This window comes from Felis catus, chromosome A2, assembly GCF_018350175.1.
Source record: "Felis catus isolate Fca126 chromosome A2, F.catus_Fca126_mat1.0, whole genome shotgun sequence".
Lineage (NCBI taxonomy): Eukaryota > Metazoa > Chordata > Mammalia > Carnivora > Felidae > Felis > Felis catus.
The window spans coordinates 14,432,965-14,457,326 of record NC_058369.1 but is presented as its reverse complement, the minus strand read 5'-3'; the positions used below and the strand labels follow the sequence as shown (position 1 = coordinate 14,457,326).

Below are 24,362 nucleotides of genomic sequence, written 5' to 3'. Positions count from 1 at the left end.
TGTCGGTCATCCACGTCCCAAGTGTGTCCTTCACCCCCGCAGAGCTTCTCCATACCGTGTCCGTTTGTGCTGACCAGTTTTGCTGACGGGAGCCTGCCTGGCTTTACCTGAGAGGTTCCCCCCAAATCTAGGACTCCAGCAGCCATTCTTTGTTCATCGTTATCTGGCAATTTGGGGAAAATTCTCTGGGAAGTGGTTTATTCAACCAGGGCGTTGTGCTGCAGCACCCAGATGAGCCTACTTCCTGTGAAACAGTGGCCATCTTGGGACCGGCTTACTAGTCGCATGTGATTCACTCCCAGCTGGTGGCCACGTGTCTGCTGGCGGGTAGTTTTGTCACCTGGTGGATTTGTGGCTGTGCTCTGGTTGGGTGGGCTCAGGCTGTGATTCCTGCAGAGAGGCTGGGAGGCTCAAGGTGGAAAAAAACGACATCCAAGCCAACGATAGGGCAGGCAGAGTCCACCCCAAGTGACAAAGCCATTTATGGCTGGGTTGTTGGGGATGGAGCAGAGGGGGGCAGGCGTCAACAATGGGGGTGGTGGGGCCACCGTGCTGCAGTGGGGAGTTCTTCCTGGCAGGGCTGTGTGGAGTCGCTGACACACCTAGTGGCCCGTGGTCCTGCCTTGGGACCATGGCCCAAAAGAAAGCTCAGACATGCTCCTAGGAGCGAGCAGTTGAGACCACCTTGGCGTTACTGTGGGGCATAGTGATGAGACCAACACGAGGGCCTTGACACAGTGTGGGTGGCAGCCAGGCACCATCCCTGCATGTTAAGAACAAGACACGACCCAAGAAAATCAAAAACACATGTTCAAACAAAAATGTGTAGGGGACATCCACAACAGCAGCACTCCTCACAAGAGCCACAAGGAAGAAGCAACCCAAACACCTATCGACGGACGAATGGATAAACAAACTGGTCCATCCATACAGTGGAATATTATTCAGCTTTAAGGAATGAAATTCTGGTTCATGCTACAATGTGGACGAACCTTGAAGATACGTTGGGTGGAAGAAGCCAGACACAAAAGGCCACGTGTATGATCCCATTTATATGAAATGTCCAGAACAGGCAAATCCAGAGACAGAAAGCAGATTAGTGGCTGCCAGGGGTTGGGGGAGGGGGAATGGGATTGAGAGTTAATGGGGACAGTATTTCCTTTTGAGGGGATAAAAATGTTCTTGAACTAGACAAGTGTTGGTTGTACAACACCGTGAATGTACTTAGTGCCATTGAATCGTACACATTAAATGGCTAATTTTATGTGACTTTCATGTCAAAAAAGAGAAGAAAAATTGAAAAACAAAAACCAATCCCAAACCCTGTGTTTTCTAAGAACACAGGAAATAGGACACTAGGTGAATAAGCAAGTGCGTCTGTGGTAAGAGCCAGGGAGGCACAGGCAGCGCTGTGGACCAAATGTTTGATGTCTATGGGGTCCCCTCTCCTCCAGGTGGGGCTGTTCTGGAGGAACATCATCGGTAGAAGAGAAGACTCAGGTTTCCACTAGGTCCTGTTGGTTAGCAGAACTCCCCGATGCCCACTCATCTAGTGGCCCTGCTAGCCCGGCCAGAGGGTGAGAGCCCATCTCTGGAGTAGTGCACACAAGGGACAGATAACACGACAAAGACAAAGCAAGTGATGGCTCCTGCAAATTATTTTACTTTGAATATATAGGAAAAGAAATCCAAAAACGGGAAGCTATGTTCTATGGTTACGTCTTTTAAACAATGTTTTGTATTTACAAAAACTTTTTTCCTGATTAAAAGCACCAGCTGAAGTTACAGGCTGCTAAAACCAGAAGATATTACAAACCCATTAAAAGACATTATGCCAAACATACTTCTTAAAAACCCTTAACAGAACAGAGACAATGCAATCAACAAATGCGACCCACTGCACCAGGCAGCCCTTATCTGATTTCCTTGCCAGTGTTCCCAATAAGTGGGGTGGAGTTCTTACCCCAGGGAGAGGACCCTCGCTTCACCCATGGGTGACTGCAAAGACCCAGCAGTGGGGAGGCAGCAGCGTGTGTACCCGGAACCCAGCATCTCCTGGACCAGCCCCCAGACCCTGAGGACCACAGGAGGGAGTGGAAGGGGCACACAAGAGTCTGGCCAGCTTTCAGTAATTTACCTGCCAACAGGAATCTTTCTGCTGCTCCCTCCCTCGCACCGCTGTGCACGGAAAGGCTTGGGACTTTTCACTTATCTATTTTTTCTGAATACTTAGCTATGAGTGTGTAAGTTCTCCCTGGGTGATCACTTGCTGCCTGTCTTAAATTCTTATGATTGAGTGAAAAACTGAGAGGCACTCAATTCGGATTCACAAGAAAGTACTATGACAGCTTTATGTAACCAAAAGATGCTACAGCAAAGGGAAAGTTCAAAGCTTGCACGCGCATAAATGCATGTACACGCAGTCTGGCTTCCATAAAGCTAGAGTGGAATATTAAACATGAAGTACTGAATTCTTAGCTGTAAACATAAAAACTTATCCTTAACTTTACATGAACATAGATAACAGGGTGGTCATTAAACATACTTTAACATCAGAACAGATGTTAAGTTTTGAGGTTCTTATTTCAACTGCTCTACATAAAAAAATGCCCTAGAAGCAAAGAAAGGCTTAAATAAATATGAAGAGACAAACACGTACAGTGTGATTGAAGAAGTAATGAGGGTCTGGAGAGGTCATACAGTGCGGGGTCCAGGCCAACAGGGGCAGCTCATGGTAAGAGGGGGCTCTGTCCCTTGGGTGGAGGGGAGGGCCTAGAGGGTACCCTTGAGGGGGGAGGAAGACAGGACAGGACAACTTGTGGCCACATGTCATACCCTCTTTTGTAGGCCTCATGGGCCCGGGAGGGTCAGCCAAAAAGGGGGCCCTGAGCAGCATGGGACAGTGCTAGGCTCTCCTGAGTGATCCAGGATGCCACAGAGATGGTGGGTCCTTATAGGACAAGTCCCGGCCAGCCCATGCCTCCAATCAGCAGTTTACTTTGCACGCCTGTCACTGGCTTCCCACGTGGGCAGCAAGGGCCTGATGCTGGCCTGGTAAGGGCAGTGGCCCAGCGCAGGGAGGTCTGCTGACAGCCCTGCTTGTGGCTAAGGCACACCCAGGCCTCAGGGCCTGAGCAGCTGACCTGAGTGATCCCAGTGTTCCTTCTGTCAGACACTGAGGCTTCGAGAAGCAGCCCTCACAGTGCAAGGGTAACAAGATGCAAACTAACAAGCCACCCTGACTAGCAAGACCACTCACCATTCCTCTGGGGAGACGCTTCGAGGCACCGCTTCCAGGCACCGGAAGGTGGAGGAGGTGGCTACCTCGACTGCCCCCAATGCCACCATCACTGCTGGGGTACCTCCTCGACTATCCAAGAGGAGCACAGAACTGAGCACGGTTGTCTGAGCCTGGCAGAGCCTCCTGGGGTCCAGCTCAGGAAGAGGTTTCAATGCTGTCCCAAGACCCAAGGCAGGCAGGTCACCTCATCCTCCCTCCTGAAAGCAGGGCGAGGGACCAGGGGAACCGCTGTCTGCTTGCCAGCTGAGCTCCAGGCCTCTGCGGACACCACAGAGCTTCCAGGAAGCAAGGCCCTTCTTCCTTCGGGCACCCTGAGGTGGGCTAAGGAGGGTCCCCTTCCTTCTCCTCTGCTTCCTGCTCAGCAGCATGGATGCTGACGGGGGAAGGTAGCTGATGCACACATTAAGAGTCTCAGCCCCCAGCTCCAGCTCTGTGAATCACCACACACGCACACACACACACACACACACATGCACACCCGTGTCTACAAGAATGTGCACCTCCATGGCTGGACACTGAATCCAGTCAAGGTACAGATGTTTGGAAGCCGAGCTCCTGGGTCCCCCAGGGTTCCCGATCAGAGGCCCTGGCTGTCAGATGGGGGCGGAGAGGACACTGGACAGAAAGGCAAGCTGGGAAAAGTGTCATGGTGGGATGTGCATTTTTTGTCCCTGACACATGCCATTACTTCTTCCCTCCAATTTTGGGGCAGAAACTGGCGTTTTGCCTCTGGGCTCTGGAAGTTGCTGTGAGCAGAGGAAACACTCCAGCCAGGCACGGAGGCCCAGGCGATGGAAGTCATGTGGCAATGCACCAGTGGTACCACCCACCCTGGCAACTGGTACCCCAGTCCCCTGCCCAGACACGTTCCCTTAAAGGCGTGACTCAGACGTGGAAGCAGAACTGGCAATTCAAGTCCACTTTAAAAGATGGCTCTGGAAAGTTGGCTCCAATATCCCACCTGCAAGCCTCAGCACTGGGGGTCTTGTTACACGGTGGGAATGGCTGGCCAGCCCTTCCTGGGAGGGCGGAATCAGCACCGCACACTCCATAGGGACTTGGAAGCTCTGGAGACAGTCAGGAAGGAAGCCTGGGGACACACACTCCAGCACACCTCCAAGGAAAGCTCAAGTGCCATCTGGAAGGAAGTAGGGGACACACTGGACCCCACAGAGTCCCCGAGAAGCTGGGTGGCTCCCTTCAGGAGCCTCACAGGAGGCTGGCCAGGCTCGTATTGGGTCCATTCTGAGCTTGGAACTGCACGGGAGGTGGGCCATCCGTCCACTGCAGAGAGGAGAGAACACACGGGCGAGGAGCAGGGGTGTAATGGGCTGCGTGTCTGCCCTGGACTGCTGCCCTCTTTGGGCTGGTCGCCCAGCCAGGGCCCTCTGTCCTCCACACGTGAGTCAGCGGAGCCCCTGGGAAGCACCCTACATCACCCACTTGGGTGACTGGTGCTGTCTTCCCGATCTGAGGGGGCTCCTGAGGTGAGGCTGAGTTAGGGATTATTGGGAGACGTGCAAGGAGATGGCAGCCAAGCGTGTACGTCCCTCCTCAGGGAACAAGCCCCCTGGGTGCTTCAGGCCGGGTAAGTAGGACCCGAGGAGCCAACCAGCACCCCCATCTTGCCCCCCCAAACCCAGTGCCTATACCGTGATGAGGTTGTGTTCAGGGAGACTGCAGGCCTCAATGTGGTCCTGGAGCAGCTGCTGCGAGAAGTTCTGATGCATCTGGGCTGCTTCATGGGCGTCTATGGCATTCCCACAGGCCTTGTTCAGGTCTAAGAGTGGGACACACACACAGGGTAGATTCATCTTGCCCTGTCACCACCCCCATGTCCTCCCTTTGGGTGTGGGTAGAGCCTTAAGGTCAAACCAGTAGGTTCCTATGTACCTGGCAGGTCACCTGTCCTGAGCCCTGTCTCGGGATCCACAAGCCCACCTGCCAACAGTCTTCACACATGCCCTTCTGAGTTCCTGAGTCATGTTCTTGGAGGTGGGTGAGCAGTGTGGCCCACATGGACAGACACAAGGACTGGTTGGGCAGTGAAAGCTCTTAAGGCTCTCTGTGGATATTGGGCCTCCCGGGGAGGGCGTGGCCAACCCTCAGGCACACAGGAACTCACTAGAGCAGGGAACCCAACACCCACTTCTGAGGCAGGAGGACTGAATAGGCCCACAGAGCCCACTGCAGACAGGAGCAGCTCATCCTCTGTCTCTTCCAGGGGGCCCTGGGTGAGTCTCTGGACTTTAATAGCACAATCTGTAAACAGGGGAGCAGCAGTAACAACGCTGATGGCTGCTGAGAGCCCACTGGGCACCCAGAGCACCCTGGCCAGTACTGTCTGACGGACGACTGACACAGCCATTCAGGGGGAAGGAAACCAAGAATGAGGGGTAGGGCTTACAGCCCGATTCTTCACCCAGACTCCAAGAAATGGCTTTATGGAGAGACTGAACCGATCCTGTGTTGAGCCCAGTACCTGCTGCCCCCAAACAGGATCTCCTGTGGAGCTTGAGTATATGCTGGAATTGGGGCTGTGCCCTGTAGAGACCCAGTCTAAGCAGAAGCTAAACAGGGCTTACCCGGTATCTTCTAGGCTTGGGCTCTCCCCAGTGGCCCTGATCTCTGGGAAGGGCTGGCTATTGTACTCACCTCTCAGCAGGGCTGATGACCACAGCTGCACGGACATGTCTGGGATCTTGCTAGCCAGCTGCATGGCAGGCACCACCATGTTGTTACTCTCCTGTTGATCAAGAGCAACCAGGGAAGGGAGTGGGGGCTGGGGCCGGCAGCAAGGACAGCCTAGGACCCACCCATCACCCCCAGCCCAGGCTGTGCCCTCTTCCTGCTGACTGGCAAGCAAGCTCCTACTCTTACTTCAGGGCCCATTTCAAGTGACCTCTGAAGTACTCTTCTTCTTCTTCTTCTTCTTTTTTTTTTTTTTCAGAGAGAGAGAGAAAGGGAAGGGCAGAGGGGCAATCTCAAGCAGGTGCCATGCTCAGCGCATAGTCCAAGGCAGGGCTCAATCCCACAACCCTGGGATCACGACCTGAGTCACAATCAAGAGTTGGACACTCAACTAACCGAGAATGAAGTACTCTTCGACACCTCAGGAAAAAATAAACTGCCCTCACTCTTCAACTCTGCATCTACTTCCTCACTGGGGCACTGTTGACTATGGACAAATCTACATGCTTTTGTCTTTCTCACTAGAACAAAAGGCACTGGCAGCAGTCAGCTCTGGACCCAGATCAGGAGCCGATTAGAAATGCACATTCAGAGGTCCCAGGGCATGGGAGGAGGAAGCAGTCCGCTCTGGTGGGAGTGATGAGGACCGAAAGGATAAAGGAGGAAGGGAGGTTTCTCTGCTACATACAAGTCCACTCTTGTGGGAGGCTACCTGACACGCGGGGCTGTGGGACACCAGGGTATGTTAACTCTCCAACTCTGACTGAGTGGCTGTACAACGCCACCCCCGCCCCCCTCAATGCCCAGCATGTGCTGAGAGTGGACAGGGGGCCATACACACCCATACCTGACCCCAGGATGACTGGTACCACTGCTCTGACCCCCCTCAGCCTAGGGACCACAAGCTCTGCTGGCCTGAATGCTGGATTCAAGGTGACATGGGAGAACTCCCTACCTAACAGCTGCTGACAGACAGTTGCCATATAGCCAAGAGACCTACAAATCATCAAAAGCAACTCCTGAAGCCTAGCTTCAGCACAGACATGATCGGGTGAGACACGCCTCCTTACAGACACAAAAGCCCAATGACTTCACACTGTCCCATGGTTGGTACCTCAAAGATGAAGTTCAGGTGGGTCTCAAAGCTTTTCAAAACTGAATGAAGTCCTTCTAAGACCTCAGAATGCACAACAGAAGACAAAAAAACTACTGTATTCCTTTAGGCCTGGGGTTGGGCCTCTGTTTGGAAGCTGCCAGAAGGAGAGTACCCGTTGGCTCTCCTGGGCAAGCTCCCCCATGTCAGCTTGTGGCCCCACAGAATCTGGTATGAAAATGTGTGATTCTGACAGGTACTCTGTGTGAAGCTGCTCACGAACTCATGATGCCTGTGGACACTCTAGGCTGGCAGGCCCAGGTAGAGTTGGCTGTTTCTGGGTGTGTCTCCTTCAGACCTGAAGCCACTTGAAGCCAGGCTTGGGTCTAAGGGTCCTTGGGGGTCCCATGTCACTCCACATAGGCCCAGACACACAGGGAGCAGCGGAGGCTCCTAAAAAAGTTCTATAAGATGCCCCAGGATTGCCCCAAACATGAACCAGAGCTGCAGCTGAAAAGCTGCTTTGCTTACCCTGCCCCATTCAAGGTGGCTTCTGGAGACTTCTAGACAAATGAGAGCCAGTGAGGTCTGGTTCTAAGCCTGGGTCTGCAGTTTGGGACTGTGTGACCTTAATCTCCCCATCTGGAAAACGGGGTAATCACACACCGGGGTAATCACCACACTGAGACATGAGGTGGGCAGCCCACACTCAGCAGTGCCTCATGTTGAACTTGTTCCCCACGTGGCCCCTAAACACACACCAAGCCACTGTTCTGTGTGCTCAGAGGCTGAGGAATAGGCGGACAGGGTATTCAAGATGGAGCAGAGTTGCACTCTGAAGGGAGAACCCAAAGCTTGTCCTCTTCCTTTGGAGGTGGTGACGTCCCCAGTGTTCAGGCCATGGCCACCAGGACCTGAGCTGCAGGGCCACAGCAAGTGCTTGTCATACGATTGTGGGGAGTGGGATGGGCCAAGGTTGTTAAAAATGCTCATTCTTAGGGAGCTCTAGGGTTTGATCAGAGGAACCCCTATGGGCCAAGACACATACCCTGTGTTAGCTAAAGTGAGGCTAACTAAACTACAAAGCAGATGCTGCTTCAAAATTCTTGTGGCCGCGAAGAAAACTCTCACCCAATGGTACAGAAAAAGACAAGATATCAAATTATGAAACAGCCTAAAAAACAAAACATATGCGTAGGCAGAGGCAGCTGGAAACAGCTAGAACACAGAAGACATGCAATCACTTCCTTCTTTGCTTCTCAGACTTTCTATCACGAACAGGTCACGTTAGATGACATGAACAAATACTATCTTAAAAAAACTAATCACCTCATGAGGTCTACAGGTAAGAGGAAGTGACGATGTACACCCCAGATACTCCATCTGACTCAGACACTTAGAGTTGGCTGATCCCACTGAGGACCAGTCCCCAGGAGGCCATTCTAGGTAAGAATGAAAACATGGGGTGCCCTAGGCAAAACAGAGCCTAAGGTATCTGGCTGAGATGTCCACCCCCAGGTATTACCATACAGAAGGGAAACGTGCCCTCAGCCCTGCCAGCTCTGGACAGCCCATAGGGCTCTGACTAACCACTGCCTCTGCTTAACCACTGCCTCTGCTTAACCACTGCCTGCATATGGCACTGGGCACGTCTGTCTCACAGACCCACCTTTCAGGGATCCAAAGCTCCCCCAGCCCTGCTTCCCATGGTGCCAAGGTGCCCCTTCCTTCACAGAGCTTCGTGGAGCAGTGGGGAGTGGGCGGGTTACTGAGATAAAATCATGGAGGAGCACAGGATGCAAAGTGCTGCTGGGTGGTAGTCCGTAAGCACCGTGCCGGCCCCCAGCCTCTTGGCCCAGCCCCGGACACTCACTCTGTGGTTCCCCAACACATAGAAGATGTGGCCCAGAAGCACCAGGGAGCAGGCTGTGAGCCGGTTCAGGTCCTCTGCGTTGGACATCTTCAGAGTTTCTCGAAGAAATCGCCTATGCAAAAACAGATGCTAAAGCCCCATGGGGATGCCTCATCGGTAGGAAAAGGCAGCAGCAGCCCCAAGGCCCTGAGCAGAGCCCACCTTTCTTAGGGATAGAGGGCCTTGGGCACATACTGTCAGGGAGCAACACAGAAGGGCGTGGGGCAACCGGTCCTCTCCCGGTACTCACTTGGCCTCATTGTAGCGTCCCTGGAAGAAGGAGAAGAGCCCTCGCACATAGAAAGCTGCTGCTCGGAGGCAGTGTGAGCTGATGGGAGAGAGCAGGTGACACTTCGGTGGGATTTTTGTGAGTGCAGCAGGTTTACGAAGGGGAGTGGGAAGAGGGTGGGGAGAGAGGTACAGATACACAGGGCAGTTGGGTCCCCCCCAGCACTGGCACCACTTCAAGAGCAGAGAAAATATAAGACAATAGGTCAATGGGCACTCAGCACTGGGCCTTCCTACCTGACAGGGAAGCTATGGTCCGGATTGATCCTCTCCAACAAACTGTACAGCTGTGGTGGAAACGTCAGTTAGAATCACCTTGCATAAACATGAGAAAATTCAGCCTCAAACATCCACTAAATTGACTAGGGCTGCTTGCATCTTCCCAACCCAAACTTCACCCCAAATCCCATGCCTGAGTGAGGGGAGGGGTCAGGACCTACAAGGACAGATGAGGGCACTGTAGGAGACTGTACAGAGCTGTCTACTTCCTCACCCCCCTACCCGACAGGAATCATGGCCTCCAGTGTGAAGGACTGGGGTCCTCACACCCTCAACCTGCCCTGTGTGATGAAGGGGATGGGGGGGGGGGCGGGGGAGTCAGGGCAGCTGCTTAGTCTCAGCCTCTGTATGGTCAGAGGGGCCCTGCGTGGAGGAGCGAGGTGGTAATATCAGCCCACATGGGTCTTGTGGGTTGGGGGTAGGCTTTATCTGGAGATGCAGGGATCCTGGGAGGCTCTGATAGGCAGCCATGTGACTGACTTCTTAGGTCCTCTCTGGCTGCTGAGAGGACAAGGGTCAAAGTGGGCTGAAGCTGCTCCCAGTGTCCCCATAGCACCTCCAAGAGGCAGACACTGAGAGGGCAAAGACCCTCCATGGGTCACCAAGTGTGACCCATGGAGGCCACTCCTGGCCCTATGATGACCCTGCCCATTGCTTCCTCACTGCTGGAGTGAGAAGTCTGGGCTTTCTCTGCTCCCTGCAGCCCAAAGCATCCAAACTAACCCAGAAGCTGGGAGGTCAGCTAAACTTTTTATAAACAAGAGATAAAATGAAAACCATGAAGGTAGAAAAGTAACTAAATCTGAGATACTCTGGAGGCAGGATGCCAGAGCTAGGAGGGGAGGCAGTGACCCTAGGGCTGAGGGGGGAATCCCAGGGCTAAGGGTTGCAGGGGGAACCTGGTGAGGGCACCTCTCCTGTGAGGTCAAGCCCTGGGATCCCCTACCCCTCAGGAGGCTGGGTCATTAGGATAACCTCGGAGCACAGTGCAGAGGACTGCCTGCCTGAGCTACTGCTCCTCGGAAGTAAGCCATGAGGCCTCACTGACATTTTAGAACAGACAGCTCAGGTAGAATAAACTGGATTTCTTCTGTGGGGCTCAATAAAGTTTGGCTCATTAAAAAAAATTTTTTTTAACATTTATTCATTTTTGAGAGACAGAGTATGTGTAGGGGAGGGGCAGAGAAGGAGACACAGAGTCCAAAGCAGGCTCCAGGCTCTGAGCTATCAGCACAGAGCCTGACGCGGGGCTCAAACCCACCAACTGTGAGATCATGACCCGAACCGAAGTCAGACGCTCAACCAACTGAGCCACTCAGGGACCTCAAATTTGGCTCATTTTTAACACGGAGAAGTGTTATTTACCTAGGAAACGTTCCTGTCCTAGACCTGGCCTGCCCCAGCCACACTTGCAACTCTGTAGGGGACACAAGTGTGATGCTTGCTGAAGAGTGGAAACGCTGGGGTTGCTGAGATCTGCTGGTGCCCAGGACAACCTCAACCCCACCACCCCCGGATAAGAGCTGAAAAGATACCAAACATGAAGCATGTCACCTACTACCTCTTGGTGTCTATTTCCTTCCCGTATATACACACTCGCCAGATTGGTCACGATGAAGGCCCACAGCTCCTGGTGGTTGGTGAGCTAGGACAGGACACATAGGCATTAGAGGGCCAGGCTGGGCAAAGCCACATCACACGAGGGCCACTCAGTGGCACAGGAGCCACCCAAGTGCTCCACAGCAACTAATCTAGAATCACTTTATTCCTTTCATTTCAGGCTTACCCTTGCTTGCCTGCCTCCTAAACCCCAGGAGCATATAGCTGTCAGTTCTTTTCACTATCAAACTGTCATCCACATTATAAGAAATTCAGGAAACAAAGGAAAACCAGCCACCCCTGATCCTGCCCTGAGAACACACTGCACTTTAGTCCATTTTCTGCTTGTTTCTCAGGTCTGAGACCCGGACAACCCCTCCTTCCACACTACAGCCAGTGACCCCTGGGACTCCAGTGTGGGCTGACACAGCAGAAGCACTTGCTGGTCCTGGGGAGGACACGCCAGGAAGGTAGCTGAGACTGTCAGAGACCAGAGATGCTGCCGATGGCTGGTAGTAGATGACCGTTGATCCCAGCTCTTCTTGGGAAATAAAAATGGTCAAAAGAGGGATCAATCTGAGCGACCCGACTGTTACCCAGATCCTGGTTCCCAGCGGGGCTGAGAAAGCACAGCAGTGCAAGAGGCTGAGGATGCCTGGGAAATGCAGATCCCACCCACAGGACCCCCAGCATGTGCCAAGGAGGCCCAGAAGGTCTTCTGATATGAGCAAAGATGCTCTGGTTTGTTTGTTGTAGGACCACAGGAAGAGCACGTGTCTGGGGCCAGGGGGTTTGAGCGTGTATCCTGGCTGCACCACTTCCCACGTGGCCTGTAGGAGAGCCACGCGGACTCCCTGAGGCACAAACTATCAAAGCAGCAGCAGCCACTTGTGGGAAGTTAAGATGGGGAGGGAGAGGTGGAGAGAACTTCATGGGGCCGTGGGATAACTGCAGGCAACACAGGGCGCTGTGTGGCGGTGTCTTGGTACCGCAGCACAAGCTGACCAGGGCCCAGAGGAGTGGGCATAGATGGAAAGGCCCAGAAGGCCTTGGGAGCGGACACCACATCGACTCTCACACTCTGGCATGCAGCCAGAGGCTCCTAAACATTGCTAAGACAAGCAGTGGGGGTGGCGGCATCCACAGCCACACAGAGCATCTCAGAGGAGCAGCAATGCCGCCGAGCCCAACCCCAGGAGCAAAGAGACTGGCACAAGGGACAGAGCAGAGCTCCCCATCTGACAGGGCGCACGCAGCACCCCCAGCAACTTTACCCGAGTCACACAGCCACCCCCACGTCCCAACATCTCTGCTTGGGGCTTCCTCGGTCCCCTGGGAGGAAGGTGTTGCTAGCCTCCTTTTCCTGTGAGGACATAGAGGCCAAGGTGGGGATGTGCCTATCTGGTCCTGGAATAAGGCAGGCAGACTGGGGCCTGGCACTGTGCTACCAACTCCAGGACCTGGGGGTTGGCGGGGGGCTGTCTCTGAAGGAGGACGTGGCACCAGCTTTTTCCCAGGGCACAGCGGGACCTGTCAGAGGCGAGAACATCGCCCCAGCGGAGCTCCCTTGTGACCTGCAGCACGAGGTATCCTCTGCTCCCAGTGCAACCAGGCTGCTGTAGGGTGAGGGCAGACCCAGCTTTGTGTCCCGGGACTGCTGTTGGGGTGGCTCCAGGGATCCCCTGAACCCTGCCAAGTGACTCTGCATTTTCAGCTGTGACAGGAGCCAACACCAACCTGGCAGGATATCAGGAAGGCTGGGAATCAGGAGTGAAAGAGGCTGCACAGGCCATGGTACCAGTGGGCTCTGGGCTCTCCCTGGTGGCTGCCCTCCAGGTTAGTTGGGGAAGCCCCACCCAAGGCTAGCCAGAAGCCTCCTTGCCCACAGTTATCTCCTGTCATACTGTGCTGCCAGTGCTGGCCCTGATCCATCTGAGTAGCACAGATCCTGCCACAGAAAGCCCCGGCCCGTCACTGTCATGACCCGCATCAAGCTGCATGCTGTAGAGTGGCCCACTGGGCACGGTTTCATGCAGAGGATGTCCTCATCACCGACCACACCCGACTCCTCACTGAGAAGCACCGCCCGCCCCATGGAGTGAGGGCCGGCACCTTACCCGCAGGGCTGTGGTGAACTGGGCTTCTGCATTGTCCATGCAGTTGACAGAGACACAGTACAGGCCCTGGAAGAAGAAGGCATTGAGGTCCTGAAGCCACAGTTTCCCCAGGGCTGCACAACTAAACCCACAGGAGCCTAGTAAGCTACATCTGAGCTTTATTCTAGCAAAGAGGCAGAAAGATGGCATGCTCAATTATTCCCTCCTCCCAGGACCTAGGTCAACTCAGACTTAAGATGCTAGTCAGAAAGAAGCCCACCGGAAATATTCTGGATGCTGTGTGGGGCGGCAGTCACGGGATCACCAACTGGAATGGGGCTGGGGGCAGGCAGCCTGGTGCACTCACCAGCAGCGTGTGCAGCTGTGCGGCGTGGTTGGAGAAGAGCCGGGGGGACTGCTGACACAGCTGGCAGACCTGGGAGATCTGTCGGGAAAGAGCATGCTCAACGTCACATGGCCTGTAACACAGGACCTGGTGTCCCAGCAGCATTTGGGAGACCCTCGAAGCCGACAGGTGTGCCCACATCCTACCTTCTCTAATCTGGGCACAAAGTCCCAGCAAAGGTGTCTGTTGTGAGGGCCAAGTGCAGGCCCAACCTCCTCGAGAATGGTGACCCTTGTCCATCACCACCACCTCTTCCTCTCTTTCTGCCATGTGTCTCAGCCATACAGCACCCTTACCTAGTCAGGGCACCTGCTTCCTCTCAGGAAGATGAGCATCAGAGATTATGGATCAGGGCAGGAGTGTTAGAATCACCGTCAGGGGACCCCAAATTCTCAGACCCCGTGTTCCTTGGGCATGCCTACTTCTAAAGAAAGGAGTAGTGATTTCTCTCTCTCTTTTTTAAAATTCTTCTTGTTTATTTCTGAGAGAGAGTGGGAGAGAGTAGGGGAGGGGCAGAGAGAGAGGGAGACACAGAATCTGGAGCAAGTTCCAGGCTCTGTGCTGTCAGCACAGAGCCCAACACAGGGCTCAAACTCACAAACTGCAAGATTGTGACCTGAGCCGAAGTCGGACCCTTAACTAACTGAGCCACAACCCAGGCGCCCCTCTCTCTAAGTAGGCTTCATGCCCAGCGCGGAGCCCAGTGTGAGGCTTGAACTCACATCCCTGAGCTGAGATCAAGAGTCTAACAGCTCAACCAGCTGAGCTACCCAGGTACCCAGAACCTTTGACTTCTGTATCATATTCTCTGATTAGTTGTGTCCATCAGGGTCATGAACTAACAAATTATAGTGAAACAAGCCTGGATATTCTGTGGACACACACTGGGCAAATTTACATTCTCCCATGTGACGACTTATGAGACGTGGCAAACTCCCAGTAGTTTTCCCACCCGTGTGCGTGGCCTCTGGTGGCATTACCTCCTGCAGTGCAGTAGCCTTGTGTCCCGTGACAAGCCTGCACATGATGATGTGCTCGAGCAGGATCACTTGGAAGGAGGACAGGATAGGGCTGCAGTCAAGCACTGGGGGTGAGAAGTGAGGGTGAGCACTCAAGGTACAGCTAGAGAAAAGACCCCAGGAGACTGATACAGAGCCTCCTGGGGACTTCACACCCTCCACCTCGCACCACACTGGCCCTGTGGCAACCCAGGTCTGAGCCCATCTGCTCTGCTGGGCACCAGCTCAGCACCAGCTCTGTCACCTCATTTGGTGCCCACTGCACCCTAAGAGCAAGGGGGCTCATCTCCTTCTCCAGGTGGGGAGACAGGCTCAGAGCCAGGTTTTAGTGATCAGAGTGTTCTAAGAATAAGAAATCCTAAGAGACTGGTCTTCCATCCTCACTCTACTCTGACCTAGGGGAGTGCTCAAGAGCACTCTGGACACAATGGTTCTAGAAATGTTGTAGCCCATGAGATTGAAAGTGTGCAAAAAGGCCTCAGGCAGCAGTGAGGGAACCCAGCTATTGGCTTCCTTGAGAGGCTGCCCTCATACTGGAACCAGACAGCACCCACAGCCCTTTCCCAACTCATCTGGAGGGAAAGAACTGCCATTTTTGTGGGTTTTGATTCTACAGTCTTGAAGGCTCCTCCCCCAGTGGCACTTATGAGGGCACAGGAAGCAAACGAACAGATTAATAGGGGTGCTGAGCCAGCCACGGACACACGCAGCTCTCAGATTCTACTAGTCACAGGACCCTGGGTCCCACGAGATGGATTAGTTGAGCATCCAGGCAGAACCCAAGACCTCTAGAGGGCCTGCTATTGGTCAGTGAGATTGAAGCTCCCATCCCAGTCTCACCAAGTGTGATCCTCAGTCACAACACTGAGCACAGATAACAAAAGCAGCCGCCGACTCCTAACAGGCTCTGATGGGGACCCACTAACCCTCACACTCATCTTAAGCAGTGGGGGGATAGGACAGAGACAGTACAAGACCCCTCCTGGCCACAGAATAAGGATCAAGCCCAGGCTTGGCCTGCTCTGCCCCTATCCCAGACTGCCCCCATCTTCCCACTGGGTTAACAAGACCCATGGGGCAGGGACTCATGGTGACTGCTCAGCACTGCTGTCATTCTGGATTCTTCGGGCCAGCATAAGAGGTGGCACTCGTGCCACCCACCAGGGGGCGCTGTGGCTATGCAACCTGCCAATGGAACACAGCCCCACTGAGACTTACTCTTGAGCTTCTCCAGTTGCATGAGAGCTTTGTCTGTGTATTTCTGTGCCTTCTCCAGGTAGCCGGCCTGCATGGAGTGCATCACGGTCACCTGGCAACAAGACCAGACAGCAGCGGTCACTGTGACCCTCTCCTCACCTCCCCCCAGCCACCCTGGCCCCAGGCCTCTAGAGACTCACCAGGTAGACGAGCACACACATGTGCTCCTTGGGCAGCCAGTGGAAGAGGTCAGCAGGGTTGCTAGGCAGGATCTCATCGTCGTGCAGCGTGGAGATGGTCTGGATGCACTGCTGCAGCTGCTTCAGGCACGGCTTCACACTCTTCACCTGGAGCAGGCGAGTGGCACCACATGCCTGAGTGCCTGCCCACTCCCACCAGGTGCCAGGCCCCTCAGGACACAAGGCTCCCACGGTGGCGGCTAACCAGGTCTTGCCTGTCCAGCAACTTTTTAGCCCCCTCCTTCTAGGAGCCCCCGCTATGCTCACTACTTGCAGGAAGCCCACCCCCAGATTGGTCAGCCAGCTCTCAGGGAGCATGGTAGGACCAGGTAGGTCATCTATGGGACTAAGGCTTGGCCACCACCCGGTGCTGGGCCCAATACCAAGTCCTGCGAGAAGTCTGTCCAAAGACCCTGTTCCAATCACGTTTCTTCTTTCCTGTAGTAACCCCAGGAGAGAAGGACAGGGCTGGGGCAGCTGGTTATCCCAGGGGGTGGGAAGTGGCTACCTGGGAGTCCTGCAGATGCCATGGTTTGTACAGACTGGCCTCTCTGAACAGGGAAGCCCTGTCCCAAGGCCCCCACAGGCCATTTACACAGCCATCAACACCCCATGAGTGTCTGCTCTGTGTTTCTGTGTTGAGTGTGGTGCTTGGCTCAACAGGCACAGCTGGGTGCAAGAGGGAGAACAAAGGAAGCCCTTCACCAATGAGACACCTACTCAGCACTTCACAGCCACTAGGCTCCACCTGCAGCCTCCCAGGACACCAGAGAGGTCCTGCCTGTGGTTGGTCACTAGGACAGGGTGGGGAAGATGGAGTAGCACCCCCAAAAGGCTGAGACGTTCACCCATGCACAAATGCAGCTGCTCCTCGACCACACGAGAATTACAGCTGATCCTGTCAGTCCCTACTTGAACGGCATAAAGCCGTCATCAGCTGGGGCAGGGGGTGGGATGTGGACAGACACTGCTTGAGCCCCCGCTGTGTGCCAGGCACCATGCCAGAATCCTCAGTTTATTCTCATGGATTCCCAAATTGCCCTTAGATGCCTTCGACTGTCCACGCACTGAGTGGACGTGTGCGCCACAAATACTCTTGCCATTATGCTGGGAACAGGAGACTCCCATTCTCGGAGTGCCCTCTGCTCACAGGGACAAAGCACTTGTGCCAGACCATGATAAGGTGTGGAGCAGAAGCTGAGCTCTCAATGACAGCCATGTTGTGTGGCTAGTGACAGGATGCAACCACAGAGGTGACATCTTGGCAGGAAGCCTACTCACAGCCTGCTCAATCCCCATCAGCCCTCACATGGGAGGCACTACGTACCTGCCCAGCATCCAAATAGTGGGTCACCTGGAGCACTAGGAAGAAGACACGCAGAGACTCCTTCTGGATGGGGTTCCCCTGCCAGTTCTCAACTATCTGTCCACAGAGGGTCAGCAGCGGGTGGACTTCCTGCAACTTGCGCTCCATCAGCAGCAGCTGGGGAGGGAGACGCAGGTGGTGGGAGCACCCCTTGGTGCACAGGGCTGCCCCCCTCCAGGGGACCACCAGCACCACAAAGAGGGCACAAAACAAACCCAGGTTGCCCCTTCCTTAGCACAAATCCCACAAACTGGAATCTGAGTTTCACTTCTGAACCCAGCAGGGGCACCAGGGCCTCGGCCTTGCTGCAGCCCGCTGTACATGAGGGTCTGGGCCCCCAAGGGGGGCTGCACCATGGCAAGTGAGCAGGGCCTGGCTTCATGTCCTCCAACCAGCCCCACTCCACCCAGCCTTGACTTACCATCCCTTTGCTGAGCAGGAACAATGCCCTGGAAAAGAGAGGGTGAGTCAGTCTGTGGGGCCCTGGCATCTCCTGGGACGACTGTGCCACCCCAATGTTCATGGGGACCTAATGTGCCACTTCTGGGGATAATTAAGTGGATGACAGCAGTCCCTGGTGGTCTCCAGCCCCAGTGAGATGTGTTTTATTTACAACTGTTCTATTTTACCCTATTTGATCTTTCTTTACTATTTTTGCCTGGTTTAGATGTTCATGAGGCTCCAAAGCCCAGAAGGCATAAACAGGTGCTCAGAAAGTGTGGAGGAGCAGAGTATGGAATGGCAAGTCTGCCATAATTTCACCCTGGCTGACAGTGTAGACAGGGCTTCTGTGTCAGTGGATGGCACTGGGCAGGGGGCAAGCACACAGGCTCAGGTGCCTGAACTCAAATCCACGCCTCTACTTCCTCTTCTGAACCCTTCAAATTCTCCTGAGGGTTAAAGAGATAAACTCAGGAAGCCCCAGGTACATCAGCAGCCTCACCACCCTGTCTCAACCCTCAGGGGGCAATGAAGCCAGGAGATTTCTATAGCCAACACTGAAACCTTTTTGTAACTTTCTAAATGTGTGTGTACCGCTATCATAAGCATAAAAATTATAAAACGAGCATGTTAAGAAATTTATTATTTCTGGGGCGCCTGTGTGGCTCAGTTGGTTAGGTGTCTGAGCCTTGGTTTCAACTCAGGTCATGATCTCATGGCTTCGTGTGTTCGAGTCCCACGTTGGGCTCTGTGCTGGCAGCGTGGAACCTGCTTGGGATTCTCTCTCTCCCTCTCTCGCTGCCCCTCCCCACTCATGCTGTGTCTGTCTCTCTCTCTCAAGATAAATAAAAAAATTTTTAAAAATATTTATTATTTTTAAAGGTTTTATTTTTAAGTAATTTATCTATCCAATGTGGGGCTCGAACTCACAACCCCAAGATCAAGAGTTGCATGCTCTTCTCACTGAGCTAATCAGGTACTCCAAGCTGTTAAAAAGTTGAGAACAGCCAAAATAACAGGGGAAGGAGCCGGGCCAGCCTGGCCTCAAACTCAGCTCCAGGGTGCCTCAGCATGCTAGTGTGGGGCAGGGGCTGCTGCTTTCAGGAATCCCTGTGGTCGTACAGGCCCCCAGGCCCCAGTTTGTTCAATATCAAAGTCTCCTTCCTGACAGTCTTGGCAGAATCCCCGTTGTGTTCCAACTGACACCCCATCAAGTAGGTGCCATTCCTCCCATTTTCTGGGTGAGGAGATTGAGGTGGGGAGGTCACAATCACATAGCACAACAGATGCCGATGCTCCAGGCTACCACACCATTCCTTGTTGTTACTTCATGGCAGGCAGACTGTAGGGTCTACACCCAGGTCGCCCACCCAGGCCGCCTGTCCACAGTGGCACAGAAGCCTGTAAGAAGACACTCTAGAGAGAACATGTAGAGTGTTCAGCTGTCCCCATGCCCTGTAGGGCCTGTCACCATGAACCTAGTGATAGCTACAGCACAAGGGGGGCAGGGAAGGCCAGGAGTGTGGGGCCAGGGTATGTGACAGCCACCATCTCAAGGCAGGGTAGCCAAGAGTCCAAGACAGCCTAGGGGGAACTGAGTGGCTCCTCTCGGGCACTTTCAAGGCTAGAGCTCAAAGAATAGAGTTGGGAACAGTTGTTTCCCAACAATTCCATGGGGTAAGATCAGCCTTGTGAAACTTAACTTTCCAGAACCCCAATGCATACAACAGAATAAGAGCACTGTTGTCTGTGCCTGTCTACTGCAGAGGGCTCTTCTCTTCAACAGGAAAAGAGGCAGACAGACCGGACACCTTCATGGAGGGTACACAATGAAGCACCAGTGCCCTCTGACCCCTGATCCCAAGGCACCAGTCTCCAGACCTTGGTCTAAGCAGTTCTGTGGGTAACATGAACCTACGTCCCCTCTTTTACACGAACGTCCACTCATTCTGTCTCCTGTTGTACATCTAAAAGCTGGGACACTGGGGCTGCCCACAGGCACTGCCAAGCACATCACCTTCTGGGGGCACTGCTCTTGCATCTGTGCCAGAAAGGGGCCAGCCCAGCACATCATACGAACGCTTTTTATTTTAAGAGACGCTACGTTCTTGCAAGCACTGAGAATGCGGGCTGCTCTCCCCTTGTCAGTAGCTTCTCCCCTCCAACTTCATAAATCGATGGGGCAAGAGATGTCTGGTGCTGCTTTAATCGCCACATTTTTTTACTATGCACCAAAGTGATCCCTCTTTCGAGCCAGAATGCCAATTCTCTTTGTTGTCCAGGACAAGACAGCCAGCTGTTTCCAAGGGGGAGAGGAGTGTGGATAGAGGGTGCCTACCGTGTATACTCAGATCCCACAACTCGGGCATACTCAGCCCCCACGCCCAGGAGGTCGCAGGCTGACACCAGGTCCTTCTCAAGCGTGTGCAGTTGCTAAAAAGGAGAGAGAGCAATGACGCTTACTTTATGGCACCTACTACCTGACCTCAGTGCTCTGTTGGTGACTTAAAACTGAACCTCCCCACACCCCAACAAAATTGTCTTAATGTCAGTTATGAGCTAAATCAACCAAATTATCTCATCACATTAATTGCTTTGGGTACAGAACTCCACTTCACCTACAGCGTACCTCATTTAAGCTTAACGGCTCACAGAGCCAGCAGTTAATACTTATGGGCATAGACCCCTAAGACTTTGTGAGTGTGTCTGTGTGCTTTGCAGATTGCCTTTGGGGGCAGTCACTAGGGAGGTGGCCAGAGGAGCCCCAAGCAAGGAGGGACTCCCTCAGGCATTAAGTGCCTATAGATGTTTCAAACAGAGAGGCTTTAACAGGTTCAAAGGAAGGTACACTTGCAGGGCCTTGGTCAAGAGCTTGGGTTCCTACATGCATGTGGTGCCCAATGACTCGGGTGACTCACAGTCCGGCTGTACAGGCAGGTGACAGGGCTGTGTCATGAAGGGTAGGTGAGAGCAGCCTGGGGGGCAGGGAGGTTCTGAGACAGGAGAGACTGGAATCCAGCCAATGAGGGGGAGGTATGGGCAGAGCCCACCACAAAAGAGGTGTCCCTCACAGTAGAGCCTACTGTCCTTCATCTTGATCCCCAGCCGGCAGGCCCCTCCACTGCAGCCAGGAAGGCCCAGCCTAGAAAGCCCCCCAACCAATTGAGTGTCTCAGAATACAGGGACGACCTATATCTGGGGAGACGAAGGGAGGACCTACACGGAGCCCAGGCTTGACTCAGGCATTCATTGCCCAATAGGTTAGTGGCAATCTCAGCTCAGTCCTTACAAAACACAGTGGGCTACTGGCAAGAAATGCTCCCCAAACAAATTTATTTTTATTTAAAAAACTTTAAAGTTTACTTATTTATTTTAATGTTTTTATTTATTTTTGAGACAGAGAGAGACAGAGCATGAACAGGGGAGGAACAGAGAGAGAGGGAGACACAGAATCTGAAGCAGGCTCCAGGCTCTGAGCTGTCAGCACAGAGCCCAACGCGGGGCTCGAACTCATGGAGTGTGAGATCATGACCTGAGCTGAAGTCGGATGCTTAACCGACTGAGCCACCCAGGCGCCCCAAGTTTACTTATTTTTGAGAAAGACAGAGACAGTGTGAGTGGAGTAAGGACAGAGAGAGAGGGAGAGACAGAAGCCCAAGCAGGCTCCACGCCACCAGCACAGAGCCTAATGGGGGGCTCCAACTCATGAATCTGTGAGATTATGACCTGAGCCAAAACCAAGAGTCGGATGCCTAACCGACTGAGCCATCCAGGCGCCCCTCCCCATATTTAAATGAACACAGGCCAAATGAAGCACCAGGAGAGAGGGGAACATGAAGACAAGGCCCTGTGTCAGCCCCCAGGGGGATGGACACTCCCACCATCACCTTAGGTGCTGGCTGTTTGGGGGTGGGGGTACTGCCAAGGACGGAGGCTGGTTAGCAGGTAAAAGAAATGTCCCTGTGTCCCCACCCATGCAGTGCAGCAGCTTGAGGAGGGTCTGTGTGTCCTGGAGTTTGTTATTTGTACTTGGGGCACACCTGCCCCAAGGTCACAGCCCCTGCTGGGCCCCCATGCTTCTTGGCTGGGTCCATGGTACTCACAGCAAGTTGGAAGAGCAGGCGGCAGTGCCAGTATGGAGTCTGCTGTGAGATCTGGATCGCTTTCCGCAACAGTGGCTTTGCTGTGTCTACAGAATTCTGAAAGGAAACAGTCAAGTTTGGGAAGGAAAAAACAAGCCGGCAAGCAAGCTGGATTCCTTATGCAGCAGCTGTGGCGCCAGAAGGCCACTCCTGTTCACGCTCACCAAAGGATCTGTGGGTTGCCAATTTACTTTATTAAAAGAAGAAAAGATTTTATTGGACTCACTGGCTGGGAAGTTTTTGCATTCCTCTTAAAATAACTCCTCATTCAACTAACTTTAGTCCAAAATCCCGAACAGTCAAATTAGACAACAAATTACCATCTTTCCTGTTCTACAACCAGAGAAGAGGGGCCAGGGATGTGAAGTATGTAGTCCCTGCTGCCCAGGGAGCCTCCCACGTGACTGCTCAAAGTGAGGAAAGGTGATTTTCAGCTATGCCTGAGATCACAACCAGGTTAAGAAGGCATATGGACTTGTTAGGAACTAATCACCTTAAACCGAGGAACAAGGCTGTTTTCCAACAGCCTTTGGTAAAAAGATTTTGCTGGCTTTCGTTAGCAGGTGACGACTCATGGATGCTCTGTGCCAGGGCACCGGAGGTAGAAAAGTAATGGGAAGTATTAAAAGCCAGCAGAGAGGCCACTCCTGAGAGCCACAGTTTGTCATTGTGCCTTTACTACAGGGAAAGTGACTTTGCTTTCAGAAACCTTGTTCTTACCTCTTGACAGTACAGCTCGGACAAAAGACTTGCTGCTTCAAACTTAACATCTTCAAACTGCTGGATCTAATAACATCCAGTTAAGGAAGGAGAGGCACTGCAAAGTGGTCAGTTTACAAGGGCCACAACTTGGGGTTCTTATGTTACAGCGGCTGGTGGGAGAGAAACATCCTTGCCTGTTCTGAAACCTCAAGTTCACGTTCTCCTCCAGCAGTCCCTAGTTTTGGTGCCACCTGGGTGCAGAGCTAGCTGATAGGACATACAGAGGAGCATGGCACCCAGGCATGCCATGCTGGTCCATAAGGGTGGCCACATCGAAGAAGGGATTCTTTAGGTGGGGCAAAGCCTAAAACTCTGGGGTGCTTTATGGGGGGGGGGCGTTCAAGTTTGCAATACAATCTTTATTATTATTATTTTTTTCAAATGGAGCTTTCCTTAAAGGGAACAGTACCAACAGGAAAAGGATACTTGCTGCGATATCAACCACTGAAAAGAAAAAGAAAAAAGAATTAATTCTCAAACACTTGATGCCTGCTTACTGGCTCCACTTCAGGGTTTACACAGGTCGTCCTGTCACCAAAATCTCCAGGTGCTCAGTTAAGGGGGAAGGTGACCTGCTCGGCCTGAAAGGATGGGAAAAATGAGCACCTGCTCCTCCTTCGGACAGCAGTTTTCTGTCCTGCCAGCCTCCAGAGTCAGATTTGGAGCCCCCTCCCACCAAAGCAGAGATGCTTCAGGAGTATAGACAGCCCCGCTGTACCACTCACTGCAGTACACTGACAGCTGGCAGACAGTGACACAAGAAATCAGTTACAACTGGAGAGTGGGTCTGCAGGTGTCAGTCCTTCCTGAAGCAGTGACACTTACAAGATGCTTATGGGGGCGCTTGGGTGGCTCAGTCAGTTAAGCGTCTGACTTCGGCTCAGGTCATGATCTCGCGGTCCGTGAGTTCAAGTCCCGTGTCAGACTCTGTGCTGACAGCTCAGAGCCTGGAGCCTGTTTCAGATTCTGTGTCTCCCTCTCTCTCTGGCCCTCCCCCGTTGATGCTCTGTCTCTCTCTCAAAAATAAATAAATGTTAAAAAAAAAAAAAAGATGCCATGGGCATCTGGGTGCCTTGGTCAGTTGAGTGTCTGACTCTTGATGTTGGCTCAGGTCATTATGTAGTGGTCATGAGATTGATCCCTCTCCTTCACTCTCTGCCCCTCCTCTGCTTGTGCACACACACGTGGCTCTCTCAAAACAAATGAATGGACATTAAAAAAAAATCTTCCACTTTATTTTTTTTAAATTTTTTTAACGTTTATTTATTTTTGAGAGAGGGAGAGACAGAGCACGAGTGGAGGAGGGGTAGAGAGAAAGAGGGAGGCACAGAATCTGAAGCAGGGTCCAGGCTCTGAGCTGTCAGCACAGAGCCCGATGTGAGGCTCGAACCCATGAACCATGAGATCATGACCTGAGCCAAAGTCGGACGCTTAACCGACTGAGCCACCATGGTGCACCAAAAATCTTCCACTTTAAAAGATGCTTGGAAATGAGCAAAGCTAGCCTCAGAGTGGACACAGGAGAGCTCCA

General features: G+C 53.1%; 1 protein-coding gene across 3 annotated transcripts in view; it reads right to left on the bottom strand.

Annotated features, from left to right (window-relative positions):
• Positions 1-1,640: 1,640 nt before the first annotated feature.
• Positions 1,641-24,362, bottom strand: part of MAU2 (MAU2 sister chromatid cohesion factor) — a 30,328-nt gene continuing 7,606 nt past the window's right edge. Inside the window, exons 2-19 of one of the 3 annotated variants that reach the window (XM_006928660.5) lie at positions 23,258-23,275; positions 22,790-22,855; positions 22,031-22,126; positions 20,266-20,360; positions 17,908-17,935; positions 17,448-17,603; positions 16,082-16,228; positions 15,903-15,993; positions 14,646-14,749; positions 13,627-13,704; positions 13,281-13,346; positions 11,126-11,209; positions 9,523-9,572; positions 9,248-9,325; positions 8,959-9,070; positions 5,957-6,047; positions 4,954-5,081; positions 1,641-4,585 (exon numbers count right to left, since the gene is read on the bottom strand). In XM_006928660.5, the coding sequence (XP_006928722.1) occupies positions 4,511-4,585; positions 4,954-5,081; positions 5,957-6,047; positions 8,959-9,070; positions 9,248-9,325; positions 9,523-9,572; positions 11,126-11,209; positions 13,281-13,346; positions 13,627-13,704; positions 14,646-14,749; positions 15,903-15,993; positions 16,082-16,228; positions 17,448-17,603; positions 17,908-17,935; positions 20,266-20,360; positions 22,031-22,126; positions 22,790-22,855; positions 23,258-23,275 (1,563 nt within the window). In that variant the 3' untranslated portion in view covers positions 1,641-4,510. Of the gene's footprint in view, positions 4,586-4,953; positions 5,082-5,956; positions 6,048-8,958; positions 9,071-9,247; positions 9,326-9,522; positions 9,573-11,122; positions 11,210-13,280; positions 13,347-13,626; positions 13,705-14,645; positions 14,750-15,902; positions 15,994-16,081; positions 16,229-17,447; positions 17,604-17,907; positions 17,936-20,265; positions 20,361-22,030; positions 22,127-22,789; positions 22,856-23,257; positions 23,276-24,362 lie in introns of all 3 variants that reach the window. The other 2 variants (XM_006928661.5, XM_003982121.6) reach the window with 2 other exon arrangements.